Here is a 27,813-nt window from a genome sequence, read left to right on the forward strand (position 1 = left end):
AATGAGGTGTTTAATTGAATTGAATTGAATTTAATTTACTTTACCCTTAAAAAGTAACAGAGCAATGACGTTTGTAAAAGTTTTTTAAAGTCTCTTTGCTGCCAGATATGCAGCAACTGCTTTTCACATCATGCATTAAATCTGTTTTTTTTACACTTTTTCTAAATTTGCTAAAAATACATTTCTTAAAAACGTTTACCCTTTTCTTTAAGCACAAACTTGAGTCTTGGCAAAACATCTTATGCTGTTGGAAAGGCTGTGTATTTCACTTTTTAATTGTGCCACATTTGTAAGGAAAATGCATTTGTGGGTTGAGCAGCAGAGTTGAGTGTGTGGGTTGTGCCCATGAAAAACTTGCCAGATCTTCTCTGCCAATGATTGAAGTCTGAAGAAATAAGACATGTTCTGAATGTTACTATTTTTTCATTTAACAAACAGGGGCCTCAGTAGCATGTGGAAGAACCATACACAGCCACAACAGCCTGGCACCTCCTCCTCATGGTGGTCACCAGCTTGGTCCCACACTGCTGTGGGATGATTTATTACCACAAAGCATTGTTACAACAAAGAAATAATCAACCAAAGACAATTTTCCTTACTTTTTGTGCTAGGTTTACACATACAAAAAAACACAGATTCTCCTGGTAAAAATCAAACAATCCTATCAAAACATTGTTTTCAGATCAGCTGACTTGTGCTCTTTAAACCGGCTTATATTGGTTTCATCACATCATTAGCAACACATGTTTTCACTTCACACTTAACTAGTTATGTGTAAACTGTGACACCTGTGCTGTAACTTCTGCAACCTGTGGCTCCCAATATGCACAACGAGTACATCACAGTGCAAAAATGTGTTTTAGTACTAGAGAATACTTTAGAGGTTTGCAGGATATGCAAATAAAAAGTTCAATTAATGGGTTTGGGTGATTAATTGATCAGAGAATGGATTAGTGGTTTAGCAAGTGTGGGAAAGTGTAGAATGCATGTTAAATAGGTCTACAGTATATTCCAGCAGGTATCACTGATGTTTGAGTGAGTTTGTTCTCGTCGTCTCTGTCAGTAAATCCTGGAGAAACTTTTCCAGTTAATCCGGAGCCAAGAACTCCACAAAGAAACTTGTCTTTGTGAATTAATTATACTCCCTTCACAAAATGCATTCATGAGGCTAAATGGGTGGAAATGGTAACCTCAGCAACGCACAGGAAGTTAGCCAGAAGAGAACATTGCAAACAACACCTTTAACACTGCATGTGTTGTACCTAGACCTGTGGGTCAGCCAAGTCAGCATTTTCCTTTTTAATTCACTACTCCTTTAATTTATTTGAATTTGAATTTGAATCATTGTATTTTATCTTTATTTTTGTATTGACACAGCCATATAAAATGTTGTTCACCTTGTTTTGCAGCTAAAGTAGTTTGATCCAACACATCTCACACATGAAAATACAACTGTTGGAGCCAAAACATGTTTTTTTACTTAAAAAACAAAAAACAATAGCTTTTCAAAAATGCTTTCATATAAACATCAAAAGTTTGCATGTTACCAATACAGTATGTATAATGTTACCACACACGCACCCTGCTGGTAATAAATAGAATTATCGTACAACCACACAATACATGAGCTACAGATGAGCCTACTTGTCTTCTACTTTCAAAAATGATATCATGACATCTTAGGAAGCCATTTTGCTGTTTCACTTGTAAATACTAAAACCAGCAAACAAAACAACTTTAGTTAATATTCTTGTGTCGCTGGTCCAAATGTTTGTGTCAGCAATATGTAATATTAAATCAACGGGAATTTAAGCAAAGTCTCATCTTTAAAACACGTCAGGTAAATGGTAAAAAATGGAGCAATGGGAAAAAAAGTATAAAAAAAAACAGGAATATAATAAACTCGGTCTATGTTGTTTACAAAACAGACAGGAAGTCACTTATACATGCTCGAAAAAAACGCTTCCTGCTTTATATTTGTCATGGAAAACCAAAACCTGTGAGGTTGTGTTTATAAATGCGTACATCCAAAGTCCCAAACAGTCCTGGGTCAAATACACGGTTTCAGAAACACATCAGAGTTTAGGAAGAGTGCAGAAAATTCCCCTCAGAAAATCTAATGACATCAGTGTGTAGGAGCATCCTGAATAACTGAGGGGAGTATAAACAGTATTTCCACCTGGGTATTTATGAAGACATTCACTTTTTTGCATTTAAAGGGTTCTAGATCATATAGTGGTAAGGATAATTATCAAAACAAAATCAGAGACAGGGACCTGCTATTTCCACTTAAGCATTAGTAGGTCCCTTAAATGAAAACCAGTACCTTGTTAATTTAATGTGCAAAAGTACCAAATCAGTAACCCTGCTGGCTTATCACATACCTGCACCACAGCCAACTATGAAGAAAACCTAATGGGAACAATACACAATTGTCGTATGTTGAGAATAGCTCTTTTACATGGCTGCTGAATTATGGTCCCATTGTTTGCATGGTGCAGGCTTTAGTATATTGACATAACATGTCATAAGCATGAAAGAAATGAAAACACACAAACCATTACAAAACTGTTGTAAAATACAGTTACACATTCTTTGTACACACATGTTGTAACCCAGTTGTGGATAATGAACTTGAACTTGTCGCTGCTCTCTTTTAACAAACTACGCATTTCCTGTTTGTGCTCAAAAATAAACCGGCAGCTGTCAAGATAAAAACAAGGAAGACGACCCCGTCTGACCAAACAGGAGAAGAGAGTTCTGCTCCACGACCGTACATTGTCTCAAGAACGGTGAGATTGAGAGCGTCTTCTCTGCGTTTTGGTCACTGCGGACTAACTAAGCATCGTTTCCAGAGAGCACTGCAGTGAGATCAGTGCAACAAAGAAACCCTCTATGCTGCGTTGAGCAGTTTTAAACCCATTGCACAGCATTAGATAAATGCATGATCATTATGCGCTGGTATGGTAACAACTGCAACAGCAAGAATTAACACGGAGGCTGTTTTCAGTACTTGGTCATGGTGCGCCACTTAAATCAATATGAAGTATGTGTTCAGAAATAAAACTTTTGAGGGAATAAACCAACTGTTAAGTATGGCTGGGAGATATGAGCTTATAAATATGTCACAATATTCCATCATGATATCGCAGTCTCAATATTGGTGACAATGTTTCACAGAATTTAAAAATAAGAGTTTGTTTGGACAAGGAACGAGGAATAATTCACATTAATAATAATAATAATAATAATAATAAAAAAACATATGTATGATTAATTGAATCTGTAAATAGCAAAAACTGGTGGCAGGCCGCAAGTTTGAGACCTCTGATTTAGGAGTTAGGAAATGTAGAAGGAGCTATAAAAAAGTGCACCCTCAACTTTCCACATATGGCTTTCCACATATGGCCTCCTAATCTGAACCAACTACAATTAAGACGACATTACCAAAACTAAATAAAAAAAAAACTGAAGACTTTTTTTTTTTACAACCTGGACACTGTAGTCATTTTTATTATCCATTATTAGAGATATATAAAGTCTTGGGAATGATTTATAACCAATTAATAAAGAAATAAATTACATCTTATCATCCCTTCATGAGAATTGTTGCAGTGACATTCTTATTGAGTTCATTGTGGCAAAGCATAGTGGATGTCAAGCTCCTTAAAACAATAATACTGATGAGTTTTGTATTACAGGTAAACTGTGTTTATAATAACCTTCTGTCCGCCTCAGTGGAGAAACACATGTCCTGTGCAGAGAGGACAAAGAAACAAATCAGTCACGATACAAGTCACTAAAACAACCCACTGGCTGCAGTAAACACGGACGAGACTGCTGTGTAACGTCTACCTGCTTCAGTGTGGACCCGACATGAACGTGGAATGATTACAGACTCACTTTTAAAAACACGTACCACATATTGTCTGACTGGAAATGGAAAATAACAGCACCAGCCATGCCACTAACAAACTGTGCCATGAAGTAAACATATTGTGCATCACTGTAATTGTCTATGCTACCACTGAAACATGAATAATATACATTCGATAAACCTTTCCCGGCTCAGTTGACTGTGGAACGCGTTTTTGCGTGATTTGTTGTTTAGTTGCAATCATAACCTGCGCACTTCAACAGCACCGTTTAGTGAAGCGAGTGTGCTTTTTACGTGGATGAGTTGCATATTGTATTATTAAATAACTCAGATGTTTCTGAGTTGAACACAAAAGATCAGATAACTTATAATAATAAAGTTATTTGAATTAAATAAAGTCATAACTTTGCCTTACTGTTCGCCAAACAGGAGTATGGCTGCAGCGATCGTTAAAATGTGTGATATCTACCAACAAATACAGTGTGGAATTCAGTGTGTGGCATCTCCTCATGATAGAATTCTCATTTTTGGATATTGAGGTCAGCGAGACAGCAGTGTGTTACCATGACGACTGGGATAAACCCAAGGAAGGGCGAAGGAGTGCCTATGGAGTTGATACACAGGCACAGAGACAGGGTAAAATACTGTGTGCTATTGTGTTAACTGCACATCCAGGTGGGTTAAGTCAATATCAAATCTGATTTTAATTTTCTCTGAAATGACTACAATCTAAAAAGCATCTACTTAGGTTCAATACTGTGAGTTTTACAGCAAACACCACCCAACAGTGTTGTTTCTTCCTGTTTGATCATGTCCTAATGCCTACCAGTTGGAGAACTTCCCTAAATAATTGAGTTTTATTGGCAGAAATGTAATGTGCTACCCATAAGTATATATCTGCTTTAAAATAATAACCATTTGGTTTTTGTAGACCTATGAATAAGCCTTTATATATGTACTGTACTTATGGCAATGCCCTTGCTTTGAGGAGGCAGTCAAAACCAACATACCAGCCCCAGCCATTGGGTGTCACTAATAATTACACTGAATCTTTAAAGATTTAAGAAATCAGAAAATTTCACCCCTGGGCAATAAAACCTTGCCTTTTCCTTAGCTGCTGAGTTTCAGACGTATTTTCCTGAGTAACTACTTTCTGTAACATCTGAGCTTGAAAAGACTTCCACAGCTGCTTCTATCTCAGCATCCCCAAAGGATTTAACATGAAAAAAAAGAGAGGATGCACTATTAATAAGCTGTGAGATTCCTGATCTGACAAAACTGGGGCTACAAGGAAAAACACCTGAAAGACAAGGAAACACATTCACCCACAAAGCATCATCACAACAGATCAAAAGGAGTGAGTGAAAGTATGCAGATTTCTAACTTGTCACTGCTGAAGACGTTTTCCAGTTGCTATTTTGCTGCAGTGGTGCATGTTGGGTTATTATGAGTGGCGTGCCGTAACAAGCGGACGTGTATGTATGTATGAGTGTGTGTGTGTGTGTGTGTGTGAGTGTATGGTCATCTGTGATGAAGTCCTTGCTTCACACATGACTTCGCAGAGCAGGAAGAGTCGGGATGTTAACCGAGCTTGGTGATCTGTAGATCTCCTTGTATCCGTACTGTATCGATTGAGGGCAAAGATTTTACTTTGTGATAAAAGTCAAACAGCTGGTGTCCGTCCACAAATATCCGGAACCTCTGGTGCTCACAGTGGATCTCAATCTGCGGGGACGGAACGGGAGAACGACAAAGAGGTTACGTGATTATAAATCATAGATAGTGATGAACTGAGAATAGACAATATTATAATACAGAATCTATGAGTATATGCTACAGGCAGTTGAAGAGAGACACGAAACACTTCACACTCCATCAAAAATGATCTACTAGTAATTTAAATTTCACACAATTGCAGTTAAAGATATGGATCATCCCATCCATGTCTATGTGTCTTCTTCACAGACATCTTCTAGAGCCCGAGCAACTTCAATTTCATTTGTCAATTTCTTTGGTGTGCAGTGTGCATGCTCCATGTGGCACACCGCTTTCCAGTTTTGGTCAAAAGGGCTGGCATGCACATGCCAAAATGCACAGCAGCTCTCTATCAACACAGAGCTACAACTGCTAAAACCTTTGTCAATAATCGAGCTATAAACAAGTTTCTATGTCACTTTTGCTTCAGAGTGGCTGACTAGTACGTGCACAGCATGAACCCGCATGAACCAAATACCAGAAGACAACAGTGCAAGCATGTCTTTGTTCAGTTTGAAAAGAAGTAAACAAACTCATAGGTGTGTTCACGCTGCCTGAGGCAGACAGCAACACAAGCAGACACACACAAACACACACACACACATCATGTGTCTGTCCAAATCACAAGGCAGTTTGTTGGACATGATCTGTAACACATCCTTAATCTGCATCCTCCCAGCTGTTGACAGGAGTCATGACTGTGCAGACGACGCTCGGTCACAGTGACCACGAACAATGACACTTTATCAGAGAGCTGACGTTACATAAGCGGAGGCAGAGATCTCAGCGATGTCTTCAGCGCTTTCACTTTGAATTACTGACTTCTCCAACAACAAAATACAGCAACACAAGCAGAACAAGCAGAACAGCCTCCCTGTGTATTTATAGCCAGACATGTGTGGTATTCATGCTCACTTTCAGAATTATTAGAGCAGAATATGAGCTACAAAGTCCTCAGGTGCTGCTACAGTTACTCATCATGTATGTAGGCTCAAACCCTCCCTACCCCCCAACATCACTCTTCTCCTCACCCAGCACAGTGATGATGATGCTGCCCATCACAGTCAACCACACAGGATATGAGCAGTGTTTATACAAGAGAGATATAATTTAGCTTGGAAACACACTTCCTATTTGTCTCTGCACTGGAACATTAGTGTTGTAGTATGTGACTGTGTCTTTAAGATGATGTTACATCACAGTCACTTAACAAACACAGTTCAGCATGTTTACTGTAGTGTTTCCAAATAGACCTGCTCTTCTTTTCATGATTTATTAGAGTGCCAATAATTCATTTATTTCTAGTTAAAAAGAGCAGGTGTATGTGTTGTTGCATGTATTGGCCATTTCACAATGAATATGAATAAAACACTCACATGCAGATTTACCACACTTCTAAACCACAGCAAAGAACTTAAAGGCTGTAATGTTTTCATGTTCCATAGGAAGGATCTTCAAACCTATAACTAAACCTGCCCATGTTGCACAATAGTTGATTATTCATATTTATACCTAAGCTTGGAACATGATAAAAAAAAAAAATATTTCAATTCTCATCAGGTCAAAGACTCTATATAAAACGTTTGCCAAACAGGAAGTAGGAATATACTAAAGGGCCACCAGGGGGCACCAGGTGAACTCTGAATGGTCCAAAGTCCACATGATTTACAAGGTCACAAAACAGTTTCCTGTTGAGTTAATGGTCTCAATTGTTAGTTTCAGGTCTCCATCAATAGCACATAATGTCATTCATCAATCACCATGTGATCACGAGACATTCAGTCTGAACCTGCACGGAAACAGCATACAGTAGCATACAGAAGTAAGCGATGAATGCAAAAGTGAGTATTTACCCTAAAGGGCTGATCAGGGATGAAGGGAAAGTAGTCAGTGGAGGCCTCCTCTTGTGTCCATTTCCCGGAAATACGGGCACTGCGTAGAAACTGGCGGTCACTGAAACGGGCAGTGAGTTTCAGGGCTATGTCGTGAGGCACCTCCTCCTTCTCCGAGTCTCGGCCGCAGGTCAGGCTCACGTCAAAGCTGCGGGAGGAAGGGACTCAGTCAGACAGGACAGGAGTCCACATAGCTAATCTGAGATGAATCAGCTGCATAATTATTATTATGCTGCTGCTGTGCGACAGCAAACCAACTGTGTGTTAATCACAAATAATCCCTACAGCTAGTTCTGCTCGACCCCCAACTCCACAGCAGCTGTGCAGTTTGACATCTTTGCATTAGTGTTAGTGTGGAGACAATAATTACAGTATGGTGGATATTTAGGTTGCAAATAACTGACTGACTGTCATGTGATGTACACTGATCGTAGAAATATGACGTGAAATGTGTCTTGCGACGTTGGTTGAAGACAGGAAAGAAAATCCTTCATTTGGGTTGAAAGTTTCAGATAAGAAGTTTGAATATAGACGTGGGAAAGCGACATACAAGCTTTTACTTAAACTTACTCCTTTCCAAACACTGCTCTGTTACTGGTGTTGTTTTTTACTTCATTTTTTTTTTAAGATATTTAAAAAAAATATCCATGCATTCATTAATTCATTCACAGAGTAACAACCTTCCTCAGGACTACAGAAAAACAGTTGTGTGTTGTTGTTGTTTGAGGCTTGGAACAGCTCTGTGTCAGCAGATGAACTCCGTCATGAATACAGTGCCAGCAGCAGCAGCAGCAGCAGCCACAGAGCATGATGAGGTCATGGGGAGGTTTCTTCCAACTTTGACACAAGTTTCCATGTAGGGCAAAGGACACACCCAAACACAGTCTGCCTCACTGAGTGCTGTTTTCATCCCCCCCCCTTTTCTTTTTTCTTCTTTAAACCCCCTTTTCTCCCTGCTGCTGGGGGAACGCCCTGTCTCTACATGCTTACGAAGAACAAGAATAAGAAGCCACCATTCTCTGTGGCTGCCCACGCATTACTCACTGTGATGGAGTGGCTGGGCAAGTCTGACCAGCACCAGTTAAAACAAAAGAGTTTATCACTAAAATCCCATCATTATGCACACGAATGATACAAAACAGGAATACGCTGAGCTGCAGATAAGCCGCACCTGCATGCCTTGCTGATCGCTATCATACCTGTCTGGCTCCAGGTCGATGATGCCCATCACTATGATCTTCTTCCCTGGCCGCATGCCGCCACGGATACGTCCGCTGAATGGAACAGTCTATGCAAAACGCACACATTTCAGTCGTTACAGAGCGGAGACAGCATCAAGGAAGGATTAGAGAGGTGGTTAAAACGAACATCTCTCATACCAAGAGACGTGATATATCCTCTTTGTCAGGTGAGATGAGGCCGGGGTTCCCCAGCGAGTCATTCAGGTGGTCATCGTCCACATTCTTCAACACCAGAGATAACAAACACACACACAGAGACATATCATTTAAAGCTCTAGACGCAGGCCTATACTATTATTTATTACACACACACATTGTAGCCTCTAATTCATTTTCTAACAATGGCTGAGGCAGCAGCGGCAGACCTGACATGTTATTCTCCCGTATTTAGGAATAAGAGACAATAAAATTGGCCGGTGTACGTCGCACTGGCGCAGCAAATGCACACATTTCGCTGCGCTGGCTGAAGGGCCCTTAAAGATGAAAGCACACACCGCGGACACTTCAGTTCACTTCCACGCGTATTGGATTTCCTTACTATTTCCTCCGCGGTCACACATGAAAGAGGAGTCTCCAGCGTGCGCAGCGCACCACAGAGCTCCGCATATGCAAACAAGCGCCGGTCAATTGACATAACGGAGCGTAAAAACAAACCCCACGGGCATTTATTCTGAAAACAACACAAACTAATTGACATTAAACACCCCCACCCGGTTTGCCCGACTCTCCCAGAATACTCACTATTCCGTCCTTTTCCACTGCCTGCACCGCCATCTTGAGCAGAATAGCATAGGATGCTGATTATGGGAGCAGAGTCAGCGCTGCCTGTCTGTCTGTCGTGGGAGCGTGGACGCGCGCGCGCGTGTGTCAGTGAGCGTCGTGGCACTGTGAGGATATTCCTGCTGCTGCTGCTGTTCCTGACTCACTGGGTCTCACTCACACACACAGGAACATTGCAGTCATCCAACAACAAGGCACGGTTCCACAGCAGCTGCAGCAGTTCCACTCCACGTCTGTCTGTCTGTCTGTCTATCTGCCTGTTTAAAAAAAAGTGGGTGGATATCTGCTGACGTATGCTTTATAATAATTACAGACGAAAAGCCTAATCCCCGTCTGTTGGTGAAGGCTAATCAGTCAGATTTTCGTCAGCACGCCATCTAATTAATAGGTTTTATAAGCAACCAGCCATGAAACCATTGGAGTTTTAGAACATGACACAGACAGACAGTTTCTGGCCTAATTGACCAAAGCATTCACACTTAATATTTTCTGAATGATTAAACTGCAGACCGTTATAAGCGATAAGTTGCTGTCCAGTTCGGAGCCTGTGACATTAATTGGTTTTACAGTAAATGAAGTGGACAGTCTTATTGTCTCCCCTTCATTGACTCCAGCTCATAAACTTCCACTTGTCCCCCTTGTTTTAACCTGCTCGAACCTACAGCCTGCCCCTATGTGGACATTTTAGGACACTACAAGGTGAACCAACTCACCAAGCATCAGCCAAATAATGCATCTAATGTTTAAAGCAGGGTATCTCAATCCTGCGCCGGATTTAAATAGTCAGCTCATTGCAGAAGCCTGATAACGACCCATATAACTGAATCAGGTGTGTTGGAGCAGGGAAGCATCTGAAACATACAGGGGGTCCCTAGGACCAGGTTTAAGTGACATCTAACGGTGAAATTGTTGGATTGTAACAACCCAAGAACTTTCCGGCATGACATGGAAGTCTGGTGGCCTACATAGACCAGGAAGGATGTTGTTCCTCTTGTTTTGCATAATAATGGCACGTCTTATTTACATCAGAATTTGGACAATGGCACTGGTATTGACAGCACCTTTGTGCTGTTAACAGGATTCCAGCTGAGAAGTCAGAAAAACAGGATCCTGGGCTGGTCATTGGGTCACAAGGGTTTTTTGCAGTATATACCAACATTTCCCACAGATACAAATGAAATAGAATTAAGTGGACAACTGATTTACTGTGAAATAAATGTAACTGAAATGCATCTAACAGTAAAAGTAATGTTTGTATGAGTGGCAGCCATCTTGGGACCCTTTACCAGAGTTTGTGAGGTTGTAATCTGACTTCAACTTGGATATTTTGACTTCCAGCTACAACTGGAACACCATTATCTCATTAGCTCTGACTGGTTTGTCTGTTCTGGCTGTTGTAGAAACATGGCAGCATCCGCAAAGTGAGGTCTTTAAGTAAAGTACGTAAACTAGACTTATTCAAAGGCTATGAAAACTAAAAAAATGTTATACACTTATACAAACGTACACATTCGTAGTATATTTCATGTATGCCAGTTTATCCTCCTGAATGTTTCACACTGGACCTTTAATTCAGTGCTTTCTAAAGTGTGTGGCTGTAACCCTCTGGTGGGCTTTGGGGTATTGCAGGTGGACAACGATATATAAAAAAATATTCTATTTAGCAAATTCACAGTAATATTTGTTCTTTATTCTGAGGGACAGAGGGGAATATAAAATATTAAAATCTGTCTAGTAAATCATTCATTTTATTGATAAATGTTTGTATGCAAACAAAACATTGATGTGTTCTGCTTATAGTGGCCCACAAAGCAGACATCTATGGCTCAGGCCTTTTTTATGTTATGCTGATGATTATGTTGAGATTACCAGGCTAAAGTGACTTTTATTTAACTGCCACTGTAAGTTTGGTGAATGGACAGAAAAAAAGTATTTCTGATAGCTTCAGTGATGTCACAGGCTCAAAAAAAATAAATCTAGACTTATTATTCATCAGAGATATGCCTAACTGTAATTGTGTCATGTTTGCTTAACTAACAGCACATCCAGCCAAAGTTACACAGTGTTGCTTTCAGTGCTGTCCATGTCATTTACATAGGGGACAGGGGACATGTCCCTACCACATCTTCATCAAAGATCAAATGTTGTGCCCAACTCTTCAGTTCAGTATGGTTGGACCACTTTTTAAGGGTCATTCACTGTTGACCTCTTTCCCTGAACTTCTTATGTAACCTAGTTTGTATGATGTCTCTTGTTTTGTGCTTCCACCTTGTGGCCTCATTGGGTACTGCTCTATGGTCATTTTCAAATATGAAGAAAATTAAAGTTAAAAGATCGTTTTGTTTTTTAGACTTTTGATGGGACCTGAGGTGATTAGAGTGTACATACAGGGAATTTGACTCCAGTTGTTTTGCTCTGAGATAAATTAACAAACTGACACATAAGTTAAGGGGCTTTGTCTGCACTGCTGTGATGTATGGCATAACTGTGAAGTCACATTAAAACAGCTGTCAATTTGCAGTAAATTACTTAAAAAGTATACACTAACCTTCTTTGAAAGTGCAGTGTCGAGGATACAATATTATACTGTAAATGTCCAAAAGGTAATCTGCTGTGGAAGTCATGCAACTAGCCAGTAGCCTGTGACACTTGAAATACAGTGGTAGATTGTGGTAAATAGTATATGCTGTTCTTTGTTCCCATGTCCAACTACCTCAGCCGTGGGTCAAGCCTCTCAAGTGGAGAGTATGCAAACAGGAAACTGCAACTTGACAGATAGTGGTTATGCTATAAAACATGGACATGCACAAATAGACCAATTGTGTTTGTTTGGTTATCATAGCCTTAGAATAGGCCTTTAATATGTATACTTAACAGTAAGGGGCTTGCTTTGCAGAGGCTGCCATCTCGACGACGACATGATTCTACAGTAATCACACTTCACATTATGAACCGGGAGCTCACTAATGACAAAGCTGATACATAAACTACTTAAGAAGGAAGGGGAAATTGTGGGGAATGTGGTGAGAGTGGAGAGTGTTTACATTATACAGAGGCCACTGGTTCCCTAGAATGCACTCTGCAGTCAAAGAATACACTCTGCAGTCTTGGATTTCACTAATACTCACACTCTGGAACTTTTAAATGTGTGTGATAGTGTAATACTCCAAAAATGCATTTGAGTTGTATAATACCTCTGAGACAGACAATAATTTGTAATCCAGTCACGCTTTTTAAACAGCATTTATATGTAGTGTTATTGGCATAAATAAATATGTATACTTTCTATTAGCTATTCTGAGTATGTGCATTTTTAGGCCAGCAGAGCATCCCCTCCTCTCTCTCCCTCTCTCTTTCACCCTCTCTCTCTTTTTTCCTCTCTCTGCTGCCATGGCCGCTGTGGCTGCCGGTGATGCGACGGCTGGACCCGCAGACTGTACCGAGATGGAGGAGCGGGTGAGATGCTTTTGGATATTTCAGGAAACCTTCTCAGTCTGCAGAGAAAAACCCGCCCAGGATTCAATTATACTAATTCCCTGATGACCAGCTGATCACAGTGGCCTTTCCTCTCCTCTCTCCCCCTCTCTGTCTGCAGAGATGGAGGAAAAAGATGGATAAATACAAATCTGCATGCACCAATAGCGATATAGTGACAGCAGCGGAGTTTGAACGCCTTTAATCCACCATTCGCTTAAGCATCGGGGGGTAAAAGCAGAGATGTTGGGGGGAGTGAACAGCGGGGGTGAGCGCGCCATGCGTGCGCCACGGTGCTTCTGTTGCAGTGCGCACAACATCCTGCGTGACGCGCTGATGATGTGAGTGGGAGAAGTGAAAAGTGCAGCCGCAGCAGCAGCAGCAGCTGGTCGGCGTGTCGGTGGATGTAGGCTCCCGAGGCGCAGCTCATAAATAGGCCGACAGTGGCTCACCCTCTGCCAGTCGGGAAATGTGTCGCTCTCGCGTCGTTTGCCGCTGAATCCGGATTGATTTGAGATCTTGCGCATATACGTCAAAGCTCGTTTATCATCCACTTGACGCGGTGACGCAAGTTGGCAGCAAGTTGGCAGGCAAAGGTAGGAATTCTTCCTGATCAACAGAGCCAGAGTATGAATGAAAAGAGAGGCGCTGTTTGTTGCGCTGCAGTTTGAGGACATTATGGGGGGAAAGTGGCCAATTAGGTGAGCATGTGGAGGCGCAACAATGGTGTTTTCTCTAATTATGGGCTTTTTCATTAATGACACGGAAGTTGGAACAATGGGGCTTTAGCCAGAAGAATGTCACACAGTTTGACAGTTCTGCCTTTAGACTGTAAAAACAAATAATTACAATCTTTAAAGTCAAACCCACACGTTTCCAGCAGCTGAATCTTATTACTTCAGTTTAAATGCACCCACAGTGTAAACGTATGTGCAGGTGTTGAATATTGTGTGCTTTTGTGCAAAATTCAAAAATTAAAAAAAAAAAGTAAAAAAAAAAAAAGAATAAATGAAATGAAATTGATGAAATGAAAACTACAAGAAAACTTTGGCAGTCAGAGTTGTGATTGAGGCCATGTGTTCTCCACCTGCATGGGTGGTGGACTGAACCTGTTTTTCCACTTTGCATTAAGTAAGATGTTTGTGTCATCTGATGTTCACATGCTCACAAGTTGTTGTCAGAGGAGAGAGAGACACTCAGCCTGCTTCTCATCCTGTTCTCTTATTTTTGCCTCCTTCTTTCTGTCCACTGCGTCTCCGTGGGTGAGTGTTTGCTTAAATTGCCTTTTACCCTCTGTCAAGTGGATATTTTCTGTCAGGGTTTCTTGCAGATAAGGCAACTTTATCTTCGTCAAATGGTTATCTCAGATGTGACTTTGAGTGAGTGAGTGAGTTGAAAATCAGCTCGTCATCAGAAATGGTCACAGCCTCTTGGTTGCACAGGTGGTTACAACGCAGGGTGTAGGTGATGTGTGTCTTGTTGTAGATTTTGCAGATGTAGGCTACAGTGGCAAAGTTGAGACCAGCTGAATGCCTCAGATTATGCAACACGATCTTCCTAATCTCCTTTGCTAGAAAATGAGAGATGCTGAATTAAAGGCGGGAGGGCGTTAGATGGAGACTGAAGGAAACCTATGAAAGAAGGCTGTTCTTAGAGATTACTGGGCAAAAGATTGTTGTGCATGACCCAAATACTTTTGTCTACTAAAGCACAGAAAGCAGCGTGTGGCAGAGATTGTTTGCATTTATCACTGAGCCAGAAGTGAGATTTATCTCTGATTTATGGGTGAAAGGGTAAACACATTGCTCTGCCCACAGAAGAAGAACAATGGTGTGCATATTCCTTTAAATGCTTGCAGTAAAGCTTTTTTTTAAAGCTTTACTTTTTAAAATTTTCTCTCTGATTGTGTGTTTGAATACACCTAATATGTAAACGTACATGTAGGTTATTAGTAGGGCTGCATATGATGATTATTTTATTCACTAGCAATGAACCTGTCAATTATTTTCTTGATAAATCAATTAGTTGTTTCATAAAATATCAGAAAGTGGTGGGAAATGGCAGTTGGTATTGATTGGTGCTTCTTGGGGCCACACGGCGGAGTAGTGGCCGGGTTTGTAACCCGGTCTGACCGAGGGCTCTAGTTTCCTCTCATGTTCCAAAAAGATGTTGATTTGATGTGGACACTCTAAAGTGACCATAGGTGTGAATGTGAGGGTGAATAGTTGTTTGTCTCTGTGTACCCCACCTTTCACCCTGTGTTAGCTTGGATTGGCTCCGCCCACCGTGCCCCTCACGTGGAGGATAAAGTGGTACACAGTGAATGAATGAATGGATGAAATCAGATATCTTGTTTTTATTTAAAAAAAACCAACAACCATTAGAGTGTGTGTACATTAATACAATTTAATATTTAATACGACATACAATTTCATATATATATATACATATATATATATATATATATATATGGAGAGAGAGAGAGAGAGTATATTATGTTAAGTCATCATTGTTTACTTTTTGTGCTATATTTCACCACTCCCATCATTTCCAATACAAAAGGAACAAAGACAGCTTGGGAATGTGCCTGTGCAATGCAAATGTTAAATATGTGATACCGTGATACCATAGCATTTTATAGAGGGTTGTTTACCTGGGCTTTCGTGCATTTCAAAGTTAAATAATATGCGAGGTATGTTGCACCGCAGTTGGATTGCAAAACAGGGAAGTAGTGGATATTTCCTTCCTGAATTTCTTGTATGCGTAAACACATACTCTGCAGGGTTGATTCTAGTAACTGAAACTGAATCATTAAAATACGTGATGTTAAAATGTCACAACATTTATTGGTGCATATTCTTGTTGCAGCTGATTATCCATCATCTCACCCTTCCCTTCCTATTGCGTTGGATAACCTATGTAGCCTTCAATTAGCATCAAAGCTCAAAGGATGTTTAGTTTGTCCATGGTGGGGTTTTGTAAAAAAGAGCTGACCCAGCTAGTTATGCGAGTATAAAAGGTTCTCTCTTGGCTGATGGAAAACAAATATTCATACAATCAGGTGATTGTGCACTCATGAAAAAGAATATAATAATACGTTATTTGATCTTCAATTTCTGCCAAATGAAAATAATAAAATAGTGTCACCTAAAGTTTACAAACTTGACCTTTAATTGTAAACCAAATGGGCTTATTGCAGTGATCTAATACGATATCTGTATGTGACATTACGTTTATCAAAGTGTCGTCTCTCTTGCAGCTCAAGGCTGAGAACATGACGGCTGACGTGGAGGCTTCTCTGCCTGCCGGACAGGAGGCCTTTGCCATCAAGTGCCGAGATGTGTGCCGCTCGTATGGCAAACTGAAGGTCCTCAGCAACCTCAACCTGACGGTACCACAGGGATACATGTGAGTGGAGCATTTTGCCTCAAAGGAGAATGTCACTATGAGTTTTTTTATAACGTTTGATTTTGGTGTCATTAACAGTATCCACCTCACTCCAGGCAGCACCTAAAGGCACAAACAAATCACTACATGTGTTTTTGACATGCAAATGTGGCTGTAGCACAGTTGGGTGAGGCGTCCGATCCACTTACTTTTAACCTTTGTCATGCGTCCTACGATACGGTCAGGTTTACCTCCATTACATTTGGAAAAAATGTTCAATTCAGTCACTGCCAAAGGTCGGTGTTAAAGAGGTTAAAGCAAAGAAATGTTAAGTAGCTCATGTCAGTGAGAATCATGTAGTCCAGCTCAACATTCCTGGGATAATTGGAATTCCCAACGCTCACCTTTTGAGTTTCATGTTGTGTCTCATGTCCGTCATTAATATTAATGATAATAATAACAATAATAAAAATAAAAAAACAAAACTTTTTTTTATATTTAATAGTCAGTTCAATATTCCAGATAGTCAGCAGAGAATTACTATTAGTCAACATCAAATTATCAACCACTATACTCTAATCTGCAAGGATGAGATCTTAGTTATCGTGTTAAATAAAAGAAAGAAAGATGAAAGATTCAGTTGCAGCCTTTGTGTGTTGTTTTACATGTTTTCAAATGTGTACACACAGACATGCATTCGTGTCAGAAATGTGCTGCATGACAAAGCTGACATAGTGTTTCACCTTGAAATGCCTGCAGTGTTACCAAGAAGTAGAATTGCTTTCTCTTGATTGCTCGAGCTGGAGAGGAAAAGTAGATCCAACAGATTATTTATGAAAAGTTCTACAATTTGACAGTAGTTTACACAACCTAGCAGGGTGTTCTATTAAAAGCACTCATGTCTCATCACAATATCCCGCAGTTGCTGGGTTTTTTATCTAATCAATGAATCTGTTTATCTTCCGTTGTTTATAATGATTACTTGTTTCCATAGCTGAAAGGAACGATGAAGAAAGTCCTGCTGAAGTTCTCTCACTCAGTACAGTCATTTTTATTAGAGCTGTGAAGGTGCGTCTTTGTGACGCAGGGAGAGTTTAAAAAATCACAACAATAATCCCTGTATTTAAATGTCAAGGCTACAAGGAAACCTCTCCTGATGCAGATGCATTTCTACAATTGACCCAAGAAAGAGACTGTTCCAGTTTGAACTGAAACTGATTCTGTGTTGCAGTTATGGTCTTTTGGGCCCCAGTGGATGTGGGAAAACCACACTGCTGAAATGCATTGTGGGAACACTGAAAATCTCTGGAGGTCACATCACCGTGTTGGGCAAACCACCTGCGTTTCCTGGTCATGACGTGCCGGGGAAGAAAGTCGGGTACATGCCGCAGGTAAACAACGACAGCTTGAAATCTTGACACAAAGTTACAAATAAATGTGAGTGTTGAATTGATTAAGAACCATGTACAAGGAACCTACTGCAATGTACTTATATGTATATCTGTAACCTTGTTGCCTTTGTTGCTAAACTGTCCTCGAATTAAATTTTAGTCCAAAACATTATCACGACTGAAAAAAAGTCACTAACGATAATGATGGCGATGTAATTACCAGATAATTTAAATTTAAGTTTTACTCTTCAAGTGACAGATGGAGAAACCAGTTAATTGTGGTTTGAAACGTCTTTAATGGACTGAAAACAAGACGCCCTTTCTTAGCAATTATGTGTTGGGTAACACATTGTATCGACATATATATTGAACCTTTGTGTATTGAGTTTGTGACGTGGGTATTCTGTTTTCCTCCCACAGTCCAAAAACTTGCAAATTGTAATTGTAAAAAAAAAAAAATGAGTGTGAGATGGAATGGTTGTTTGTCTGTGTTGGCCCTGCGATGGACCAGTGGCCTGCCCAGGATGTACCCCGCCATTCACCCTGCGTCAGCTGGGATTGGCTCCAGCATCCCCGTGACTCTCATGTGGAGGATAAAGCGGTAGACAATGAGTGAATGGCAGCACAAGATGGTGGCCTCTGTAAGGCAAAGTCCTTGTTATACACTGGATCGTACATACGTATGGATGCTAATCAATTTCTGCAAACAAACCCTTCTAATTTCATGCCACAGTAGAGTCAGTAGGGCGTTGATACTCTCAGCTCCCTCCAATTATTTTCCTCCGTCTCTACCAGGTCACATGCAAACACATTTGCACAGTCAGTCTTGTTAAAAGTTTGTCCTGGCAAAGCGACATGACATCAGTGTGCACATGTCAGGTCTGCTCTTTCAGCACCACATTAAAATGCCCTTAAGAATTTTAAGTGTGTTTTCTTGAGAAAATTCTCCCCTCAACACTCGCCTGATGCAGGAGCCGTAAGCAGGTTAAGTGACATGCTCGAGGGCTCTTCGGGTGGCTCCTCTGTCGTCTCATTACTGTGAAAATGGACATCTGATGAGGCTGATAACACGCTTTGTGTTGTGCTCTCTCGTGTCTTACACTGAGCACCGCCGATGCTCTCTATAGGAAGTGATCTATGACCCAGGGAGGGCGAAATGTGACACTTTGTCTGTTTCCCAATTTGCAACTCATTGCAGTCATGCTGCCGCGGTGAACTTGGTTGTTGTTTTCTCACATGGCATTGATTAATGGTATGATTTTTTTTTTTGTCAGAGGGCCCTGAACGAGTGCAGCAGTTCACTTACACATAATACTGTATAATTAAAACACAGATAATATCTACCGTGATAACTTCACGGTGTTTATCTTTGGTAATTGCATTTCTGCTTAGACGTTGCCAATTAATCGATCATGAAAGGACGGGTCTCAAAGAAAACAATCTAAGCAGGAAGGCAGGGTTGCAAAACTCGAAATGTGTTCATAGCCTGCTTCTCCAGCACATTTGTTTGCTGCTTGTTTAACACCTACAAAGTGTGTCACATTGTCTTATATGCAAAACAACATTTATATACCTTAAAGTGAATGCTTTATCAGAAAGAGTGTCATCCTGGTGTTGTTACTGATACTAGCATGTGTACTGAGATGATCCGGACACTCTCACTCACTCATTGTCTACCGCTTTATCCTCCACATGAGAGTCTGTGGTTTCCTTCCACGTGTCCAAAAACATGGACAGTTTTCTAAATTGTCCATAGGTATTAATGTTTGAGCGAATGGTTGTTTGTCTTTATTTGTTGGCCCTGCGATGGACCGGCGACCTTTCCGGGGTGTACCCCACCTTTTGCCCTATGCTGGCTGGGATTCATGCGGAGGATGAATGGGTGGATGGATGAGGGTCCACATAAGACAAAAGTTGTGGTACACCCTGGACAGAAAATAGAGACAAACAGCCGTTCACTCTCTAGTGAAATGGCTGTTTAGTGGAAGCTAGGTGTGCATCTGTGAGGTGAAGATGCATTTGCAAGTGCAACAACATTTTCACAAGTGTATTATTTCATCAGGATCTGGCGTTGTACAACGAGTTCACCATCAGCGACACTCTGTCCTTTTTTGGCCGAATCCACGGCTTGACCTCGAAGGAAACCCAGGCACGTATGGACTTCCTCATCGACTTCCTCGATCTACCTCAAAAGACCAGTCTGGTCCGAAACCTGAGGTAAAAACCACATTTTACACGTTTTACACCACCTTTGTACAGAGCCTGTTTTTTTGAAATGAGGTGAATGTGTTTTTCCACATCTGTGGACTTTGACACCTAAATTACACCCAGACAAACATTCAAACATTATCTGTTCCCTCCTCAACGGACCGTAAACCCATTGCCCATAAAAGTATAACAATCAAACCCACAAGTCATCACAAAAGTAGCCAAGTTTTCATTTAGGTGATGGTTATTTTGACCTCAGTAACTTTATTGTGGCTGTTACTGTTTGACTTTTTGTTAATTAATAATATGAAGTGGAACATATAGTACAGTTCATGTTGTCATTATCTTCTGTCGATCGCCTTCCTGTCATCCTCTGTTTTAATTTGCACAGCATAACATATGTATTTGTCAACGAACGCACATTAAAAATAGCATATTGGGCCTTTTTTTAATCATACTTAATTTGGATGAAGTTATTTTAGGCAGTTGTTGGAGGAAAAGTGAATATTATCTGCGGTTCCAGCTGACGCTTCACATCCCTCATGCATCACAAAGAACCTCCTGTGCCCTTCAAACCAGTTCTACTGAGTGGGCCATATAATATTAATGTCATATGTTGTGCAACACTCTGGGGGAGGTTTCCCTGTTGACAAAAAGGAGCAATTGTGTTTTATGTTATATACACTTTGCATAATCTAATTTGGTATTTGGTGTCTTATTTGTTCACGCAGACTATATTTTTGTGACAGTTGTCATTTTGACTTATGCTTTAGTCACTAACACAAGTGTTTATATCCAAACTAATGCAGAGGCATAGATATTCAGGTTACTGTCACAGAGGAGAACAAATACAAGCAAAGAAGTCTTCACCTGCTCCAGGGTTAGGGTGAGGCCCCACTCAGTGCCCGGGCCTCGGATCTGTGTGATTTGCCCACGCCCAGAACTGATTGGCCTCTGTCCATGGATCTGTTATCTCTTGTCCCCCGGTGCCCTTGTGCCTCATTATTGATTCGTCATTCTGGTTGTTGTATATGAGTTGGTTCATATGTGTATGCTTTTGCTGTCATGTTATTGTTGTTATTTCATATTTTGTTCCCTCTTCCTTCAAGGTATTTTTTTTTTTTCTGTGCTCGTTGTGTTTGTCCTCTTTTGTCTCTCTGTCACCTGTCCCTTCTGTCCCCTCACACCTCACATCTTTCAATGAAAAAACAACAAAAGGAGATTTGCAAGTCCTGCAAGATGAGGCATCCAGTCAAACAAATCACTGGACAGGACTACACACACTCCAAATTCCTTGATCTAATTCTTTACAAACTGGGATGGATCTGCTAATTTGTTATTGTAGAAATAATGTCGGTGAAGGGTTGAGGTTAAAATGTCATTTTCTCCTAAACATTCTTCTCTCACTTCTCATTTCCTCCTCTGTTGTCAGGCAGGTTTGTCCTACAGGTTTTGTCATTGCTACTTTCGAGTCCCACCACCTCCTCCCTGAGGGGAGAGAGCGACACGCATAGAGCGTATCACTATCACAACAAAAAGCTTCTGTGTTTACACGTGCGTTTTTTGTGTCTGTGTGTGTGTTGGCTTCAGCGGCGGTCAAAAGCGCAGGGTGTCTCTCGGCGCTGCTCTGCTGCAGAATCCAGAGCTGCTCATCTTGGACGAGCCCACAGTCGGCGTAGACCCTGTGCTCAGGGCTAAGTATGTACTGTAACACAAACACACAATGGTTTGGCATTCTTTGTGTGGACACTCCTAGACAAAATGCATTCCCCAGCCGCTTACCTTAACCTTAACCATCACAACTAAATGCCTAAAACCAGGTCACAAGGTCAAAATGTCCTCACAAAGATAGGTTTGCTTGGCAATTGGTCCACACAGCTTATTTAAGACATGTACACAAACACACATTTGGACAGCCTACACAAACCATTGTATCACCACTTCCTCAGAAATTAGCTTCTTCCTCATTAAGCCCAGGTTTTAGTCTCCATGAGGTCCTAACAAGGTCATTTAAAAGTTATAACATGTCACATCGTCTCTTCATCCTCTGGCATTATATAAATGCACTCAAGACGTTTCCTCATCACTATACTCTTCCTCAGAAACATCACGCTCAGCGTCTTCTGTAGTTACCACTGCAGATATTGTTTTGCGGTTGTGTTGAGAAGTCCTCACACAGCAGGGTCATGTTGTCGTGGTGTGTCATCACTGTTAACACCCATTCAGGTGCTATCAGCTCATCTAAACATCAATCATTATGGTGACAAGACCCTTCCTCTCAGCTCATTTGAACTGGAAATACATAAGTGGAGTCATGAGGACTTTAAAGGCCCTGTGTGTAACATATAACAGAGGGTATTGGCAGAAATTCGGTTGGTTTTTATATGTACTTTAGGGAGAGGCCTTGTTTCATGTCATTTCAAAGTTATGAACTGCAGGTTTAATCTGTAATCCTTTTGTAGGCAAACCAAACCAAAAGCTTTAAGCCAACCAGCTTTAATTTTCTGGCCTCTTCACTAAAGCTGAAGGTTGTCGTACAACACACGACTGTACTTTCAGTCATAAATTAAGCAGGCCACGGTTCCTCGTTTCCCATTGTAAGATGATTAATTATTAATTCAGGTATAATACAACTTCATACAGCAGATTTCCCAAGTGTCCACAGAAGGTGTTAAAGCAACTTGATAAATACATTAATAAACACGTACATCTGCCTACAGTAGCAGTGCAACATGGGAAACTGAAGAATCAACATTTGTGCATATGTTGTAGAAAAGAAAGACACAGAGCTCTCATTGTATAATTGCCCCAAAAGCCTCATCAGATCACACAAAGACAAACTGCAGTCACTGAAGATATAAACTTTTCCGGACATTCAGAGATTTTTTTGGAAAACTCAATTAGCGCACGGGTCATTGTAAACTTGATTGGTTTCTTCTGACTTCTCTCCAGAATCTGGCAGCATCTGGTGGAGATTGTGAAGACGGGTAAAGTGTCCGTCATCATTACCACGCACTACATAGAGGAGGCCCGGCAAGCCAATGTGGTGAGATGATTGGGACATGCATGGAGATGTGCACACACACACACACACACACACACACACAAAGGGAAAAATTACACATGCACTCTTGAAGACTGTCAGGAATGCAGCCCCAAAATCAATAGCACTGCTTCCACACTAGTCCTCACAAACAATGGGGCCATTGATGTTTATTCTGTGTTGACATGTGCTGTGAAGTTAATTCATTTTTAGTCTGACAGGATCATCGATATCAATATCAACATTTTTCACTCTTTTTGGTTACAAATTCAAGTTTTTTGGTGATATAGCTTTTTAAATATATTTTATAGTTGCTTATTTATTGTCATTGATCAGTCACACTCTCATCATACAGCTAATGTGTATTAATCCCTCGCTTATAGTCCCCAACAAATAGATATTTTAGTCTTTCTTGAATAACTTCACTGTCCAGTTATTTTGGGAAATGACTCAGACGTAAAATTAAACATTAAATAAGTCATCTATATAAAGTATGTGTGGCTTATTTTACTGTTTTATTTAGGGATTTGCATTCTTTTGTAGTGGCTAGTCAAAGAGTGTTGACAGACTGACATTAATGCCATTTATTTTAACACTGAGACATGAGAAGAATGATGAGTAGAACAATGCTCGCCTTGTCCTTTATGTGCAGTCTGTGTAAAATAGTCTGTAGGTGGCACTGATACTTTGTTTATTCTGCAGACACATTGTAGTGAAAGCAGTGTAAATTTGACACTTTAAAACAGTCGAAAAAGACGTTTATTGGCATCATCTGATCATGATCCAATGTGCTGCACGGCCACTACGGATACTGGACCTTTGCTGCTTGTTAGTGAAATATGATCTCAAAACATGTGCACAGTTTTACATTCAAATGCAGTGTAAGGATAAACAGAATGAGAAGAAACAGGAAGACATGTATACGTTGAAAATTTAAGTCACCAGAGAGACATTTTCAGACATTTACTGGTCAAAGAATTCAGCCAAAAATACCAGCATGGATTCATGTTAATGGTCTAACTAATGATTGGCTCAGCATAAATCCAGCCATGCTAGGAGTTTATTCATTGTTTCACCAGTAATCGTCTTTGTGTATAAAGCCAAGTGCTTTATGGTTTTGTTTCATTTGGTTAATTTGGTTAAAATAGTTATAGTGTGTCAAATTTACCAACATTAACTGGTGAAGTTGCATGTTGCAGTTGAATATCCCTCAATTTATTTATATAGTTCACTTGTTTATCCAGCCCCTGATATAAATAATATAGACATATCTTTAACTTCTGCTCAATGAAAAATACATTCACCTACATTTTACACATGTGACCTTTCAGGCCTTTGCACATTAACGGCAAAGCAAATAAATGGCACAGAATTATGAACTGCTGAGAAGACCACTTTTTTGTGAACAGTAGAACACTCAGCTGAAGTTGTTTTCATGAGGTATGCATTGTACAACAGTTAGGCTGGTAAATAGTGGGGACTGTGAGACAGCATAATTCAAGCTTATTCTCAAACTGCACAAAAAAAACCCTATAATTCATCCATCAGCTGTCATTTTGGCAGCTACGTTTAAACATAAAGCCTGTAATTCTCCAGTAAAACCAGTTTTAGAGCTTATGGAGCGATGTCTCTGTTCAGGGTTAAATGATAGGTGGACTCACGCAGACTGAGGATGATGAGGTGATTTCCCCCTCATTTGTTTCTGTCTTTGTGATTGTCGGATGAAGAGCGATGCACAGCAGAGGAATGAGTTTTACTAGGTCATGCTTCTGCGGCGTTTGATCACAGCGCAGCTGAAAACTCTGACCCACTAAAGAGATAGATGGGATGAGTTTTCTGTTTTCTTTTACAGTTACTCCACTCTTCTGTGACTGGCTGTTCCTGATGTCACATACTTTCCCACCATTTACTTATATTTGTTGTTTTGATTATCATCATCATAATCATATCATAATCTGTTTATTATATAACATTTTCAGTTCTAATGGTTGGATACATTTCCACAAAAACAAAGGCTGTATAATGTAGGTGTTCTGCAAAGAAATCAGACTCTTGTTTGTAATATTTCAGCTCTACTGTATCAATAATACAAATATTTTCCTTTGTTTTTGATTATTATTTGGACTATTACTACTACAGCTTCACAAATTCAGTTAGGGTGTTGATGTGGTAGTCTTATGGCTGCCACTAATGATTAATCTTTCGGTTATTTTTTCGATTAACTGAGTAATCGTTTGGTCCATAAATTCTAAGAAAATGTTGAAAAATGGTGATCACTGTTCCTCAAACCTGGAAACGACGATGTTCTCAAATGTCTTGCTTTGCCCACAAACCAAAACTATTCAGTTTTTAGTGATTTCTTTGTTATATGCAGCAAAAACCCTCAGCATTTTCTGCATGAAACTCTTTTGGTGTTATTGAGTATGGTGTAGATTTATGTGCAGGAACAAATGAACAAAAAACAACATTCAATTTTCTGCTTTTGTTTTTTTTTTTATTCTTCAGGTCGGCCTCATGCGGAACGGCCACTTGCTGGCTGAAGGACCTCCAGATGAAGTCATGAAGATGCACAGTGCTACAGTGAGTAGTGCAGGGAGGAGACGTTGTTCATGGGGCCACAAAGACATGACCGTGGATTTAAATGATTTGTTGAAAACAAAAACAACATAGTTGTATTTTCCTTTTACAAATCGTGTGCTGCAGGGAGAAGTTTATTCTTGTCAAAAGTCAATCAAGAGACATTGTTTGTCTCATCACTTTAAAACTAAAACAACACCAGTATACAGATGCTCTGGGTTACCTGCATTATCTTCCCCTGCAGACCCTGGAGCACGCCTTCCTTCAGCTGTGTGAGAATTTGGATCAGGTCAGCTCGAAACGAGACTCCACTTCACAGGAAGCGTTAGAGAAAAGCCAGTCATTCGAGAGCGGGCGCGACGAGAGTCGACCCATTCTCGCGATTGGACCGGGAGCCGCGGAGGAAGTTCCGAAATATTCAGGTACAGATTTGAAAACATGCATCAGGATTATTCTTATCTGTTTTATTTCAAGTTTAAAATGGAAACATTATCTGAAATCATTACTGCATGGTTTAGTGTGTATATTATGCCACAAAACCAAGTCTTTTTGTGACTGAACAGCTGACTGGAAGGTAAGAGCCAAACACGTGATGCCAAAGTGGAGAAACATCGCTGCCCTGATGATCAAAACGCTGGTGCGGATGAAGAGGATGCCGGGGTTTGTCCTTTTTTAATAACATTGTATTATTACTTGAGAGTATGTGTAACATATATATCTATATCTATATAAAGATATAGATATAGATATAGATATACATATATATTTGAGAGTTTTCTTAAACCGTTAATCTCTCCTCAACGTTTGCAGCTCACTGTGTTTCCAGTTCCTGCTGCCCGTCATCCAGGTCTCTCTGATCTGTTTGTGTGTCGGAGGAGATCCAAAGGGGATCCAGGTCGCAGTCGTGAACAACGAGACCTCTTCCTCGTCTTACAGCCAAAGCCTGCTCTCCTTCCTGGACAACTCCAGTGTGGAACAGGTAGTCATTCAAACTGTGTGGGGGGGAGGTGTCGGGGATACTGATCAGGCAGCTTGTATTTACATTTATATTTACTGACCACAACTAAAGAGGAACCAAGTCGCTTCTGTATTGTTTTTGCTATAAATCACTAACTGGTTTCAGTCTAATAAAGGAAGTAGCTGGCTGTTCTCACAGTTGTTTCACATCGGAAAAATGTAAGGGTTTTCTCTGTGCAATATTAAACATTTTGGTGTAGGCAAAGTGTCCAACTCTTAGCATCTCTATAGAAAATTAAAAATATCAGAAATTACTGGATCTGGCTTTCCTGTCCATTGCTGCTGTTAACATCCCCTGCCCTTTACCCAATAACGTCTGGCTGTATTTCAGTGATAGCTGTTGGAATAAAGAGCGATTTAACATTTCAGTGACAGCAGCTTGAACCACTATCACAATCACAATGTCATAACTATTGCAACGTAATCTAATGTATAATACCTACAGTGTATCATGAGTGTTGCTATTTATCCACAGGTGCCCCTGTCTCATTCCGAGGCCTTTGATGGGATCTATAACGGAGAGTACTGGGGCATCATTGGCTTTGGCAAGAACTTTACCAGCTACCTGACAAAAAGGTCTGTTTACCCTCTTTAGAAGTAATCATACTGTATGCAGTGTTACTGTGTGTTATTATTCAAAATCTTTAATGTACAAAACAAGGTTTCAAATGAAACGCTCTGCAAGAAACTGGGCTTTTATGGCTTTTGTGAAATAGTTAATTGAAGCACAAATCGATGCAGATGCTGATTCCATTTTTGCTTTGATTTTTTTTTTACGCCCACATTGGCAAATAAGAGGCAAATAAGAGGATCTTGGAGCTCACATGAAGAATTCCAGTCACTACAAATCCACTTAAAGACTAAAGCTTTTGTGTTTGTGACAAACATATGGTGCGTTTTAATTTAAGTGCTGGTCAAGATGGTATTTAATGTCATTATTATTATTCATTATCGTTCATGTTTTAAACACAGTCTGTAATAAATCCAGGCTAATGAAGCTAAATACTGCAGCAGCACAGAGTGGAAGTGAGAGAGTCATATTCAAATTTGAAGCTTATGCTTGTCACATGAAGTATTTCAGTTGACACAAATCCACTCCCAGACGGAAGCATTGTGTTTACACAGTAAACTAAATTGTCTAAATGTTAGCCAGCCTGATACTAAGTAGAAC

At 40.3% G+C, this 27,813-nt stretch overlaps 2 protein-coding genes across 3 annotated transcripts; one reads left to right on the plus strand and one right to left on the minus strand.

Annotated features, from left to right (window-relative positions):
* Positions 1-454: 454 nt before the first annotated feature.
* On the minus strand, positions 455-9,781 carry LOC122782001 (galectin-related protein-like). 2 transcript variants are annotated; one of them, XM_044046165.1, is made up of 5 exons: positions 9,507-9,781; positions 8,904-8,987; positions 8,724-8,812; positions 7,486-7,672; positions 455-5,602 (listed from the first exon to the last, which is right to left on the minus strand). In XM_044046165.1, exons 1-5 carry the CDS (start codon positions 9,537-9,539, stop codon positions 5,459-5,461), a joined length of 537 nt encoding a protein of 178 aa, XP_043902100.1. In that variant the 5' UTR covers positions 9,540-9,781; the 3' UTR covers positions 455-5,458. The 2 variants fall into 2 exon arrangements, with proteins under 2 accessions (XP_043902100.1, XP_043902099.1); XM_044046164.1 differs by having other exon boundaries at positions 8,904-8,996.
* A 3,151-nt stretch (positions 9,782-12,932) lies between these two features.
* Positions 12,933-27,237, plus strand: LOC122782078 (ABC transporter G family member 23-like). The gene is made up of 11 exons (XM_044046278.1): positions 12,933-13,001; positions 16,279-16,427; positions 17,638-17,797; positions 19,860-20,014; positions 21,596-21,703; positions 22,958-23,051; positions 25,554-25,628; positions 25,870-26,047; positions 26,189-26,285; positions 26,436-26,604; positions 27,118-27,237. Exons 1-11 carry the CDS (start codon positions 12,936-12,938, stop codon positions 27,235-27,237), a joined length of 1,371 nt encoding a protein of 456 aa, XP_043902213.1. The 5' UTR covers positions 12,933-12,935.
* Positions 27,238-27,813: the final 576 nt, after the last annotated feature.

The sequence above is a fragment of the Solea senegalensis genome, linkage group LG15, assembly GCF_019176455.1.
Source record: "Solea senegalensis isolate Sse05_10M linkage group LG15, IFAPA_SoseM_1, whole genome shotgun sequence".
NCBI classification, from domain to species: Eukaryota; Metazoa; Chordata; class Actinopteri; order Pleuronectiformes; family Soleidae; genus Solea; species Solea senegalensis.

Bases quoted from the DNA above. Each gene is read 5' to 3' on its own strand.
- LOC122782078 (XM_044046278.1), top strand. From the start codon at position 12,936: ATGGCCGCTGTGGCTGCCGGTGATGCGACGGCTGGACCCGCAGACTGT. The intron at 26,286-26,435 runs GTTTGTCCTTTT...CAACGTTTGCAG, and splicing joins CGGATGAAGAGGATGCCGGG to CTCACTGTGTTTCCAGTTCC. The intron at 26,605-27,117 runs GTAGTCATTCAA...ATTTATCCACAG, and splicing joins ACAACTCCAGTGTGGAACAG to GTGCCCCTGTCTCATTCCGA.
- LOC122782001 (XM_044046164.1), bottom strand. From the start codon at position 9,539: ATGGCGGTGCAGGCAGTGGAAAAGGACGGAATA. The intron at 8,813-8,903 runs GTATGAGAGATG...CGTTTTGCATAG, and splicing joins AGGATATATCACGTCTCTTG to ACTGTTCCATTCAGCGGACG. The intron at 5,603-7,485 runs GTAAATACTCAC...CCGTCCCCGCAG, and splicing joins TCCCTGATCAGCCCTTTAGG to ATTGAGATCCACTGTGAGCA.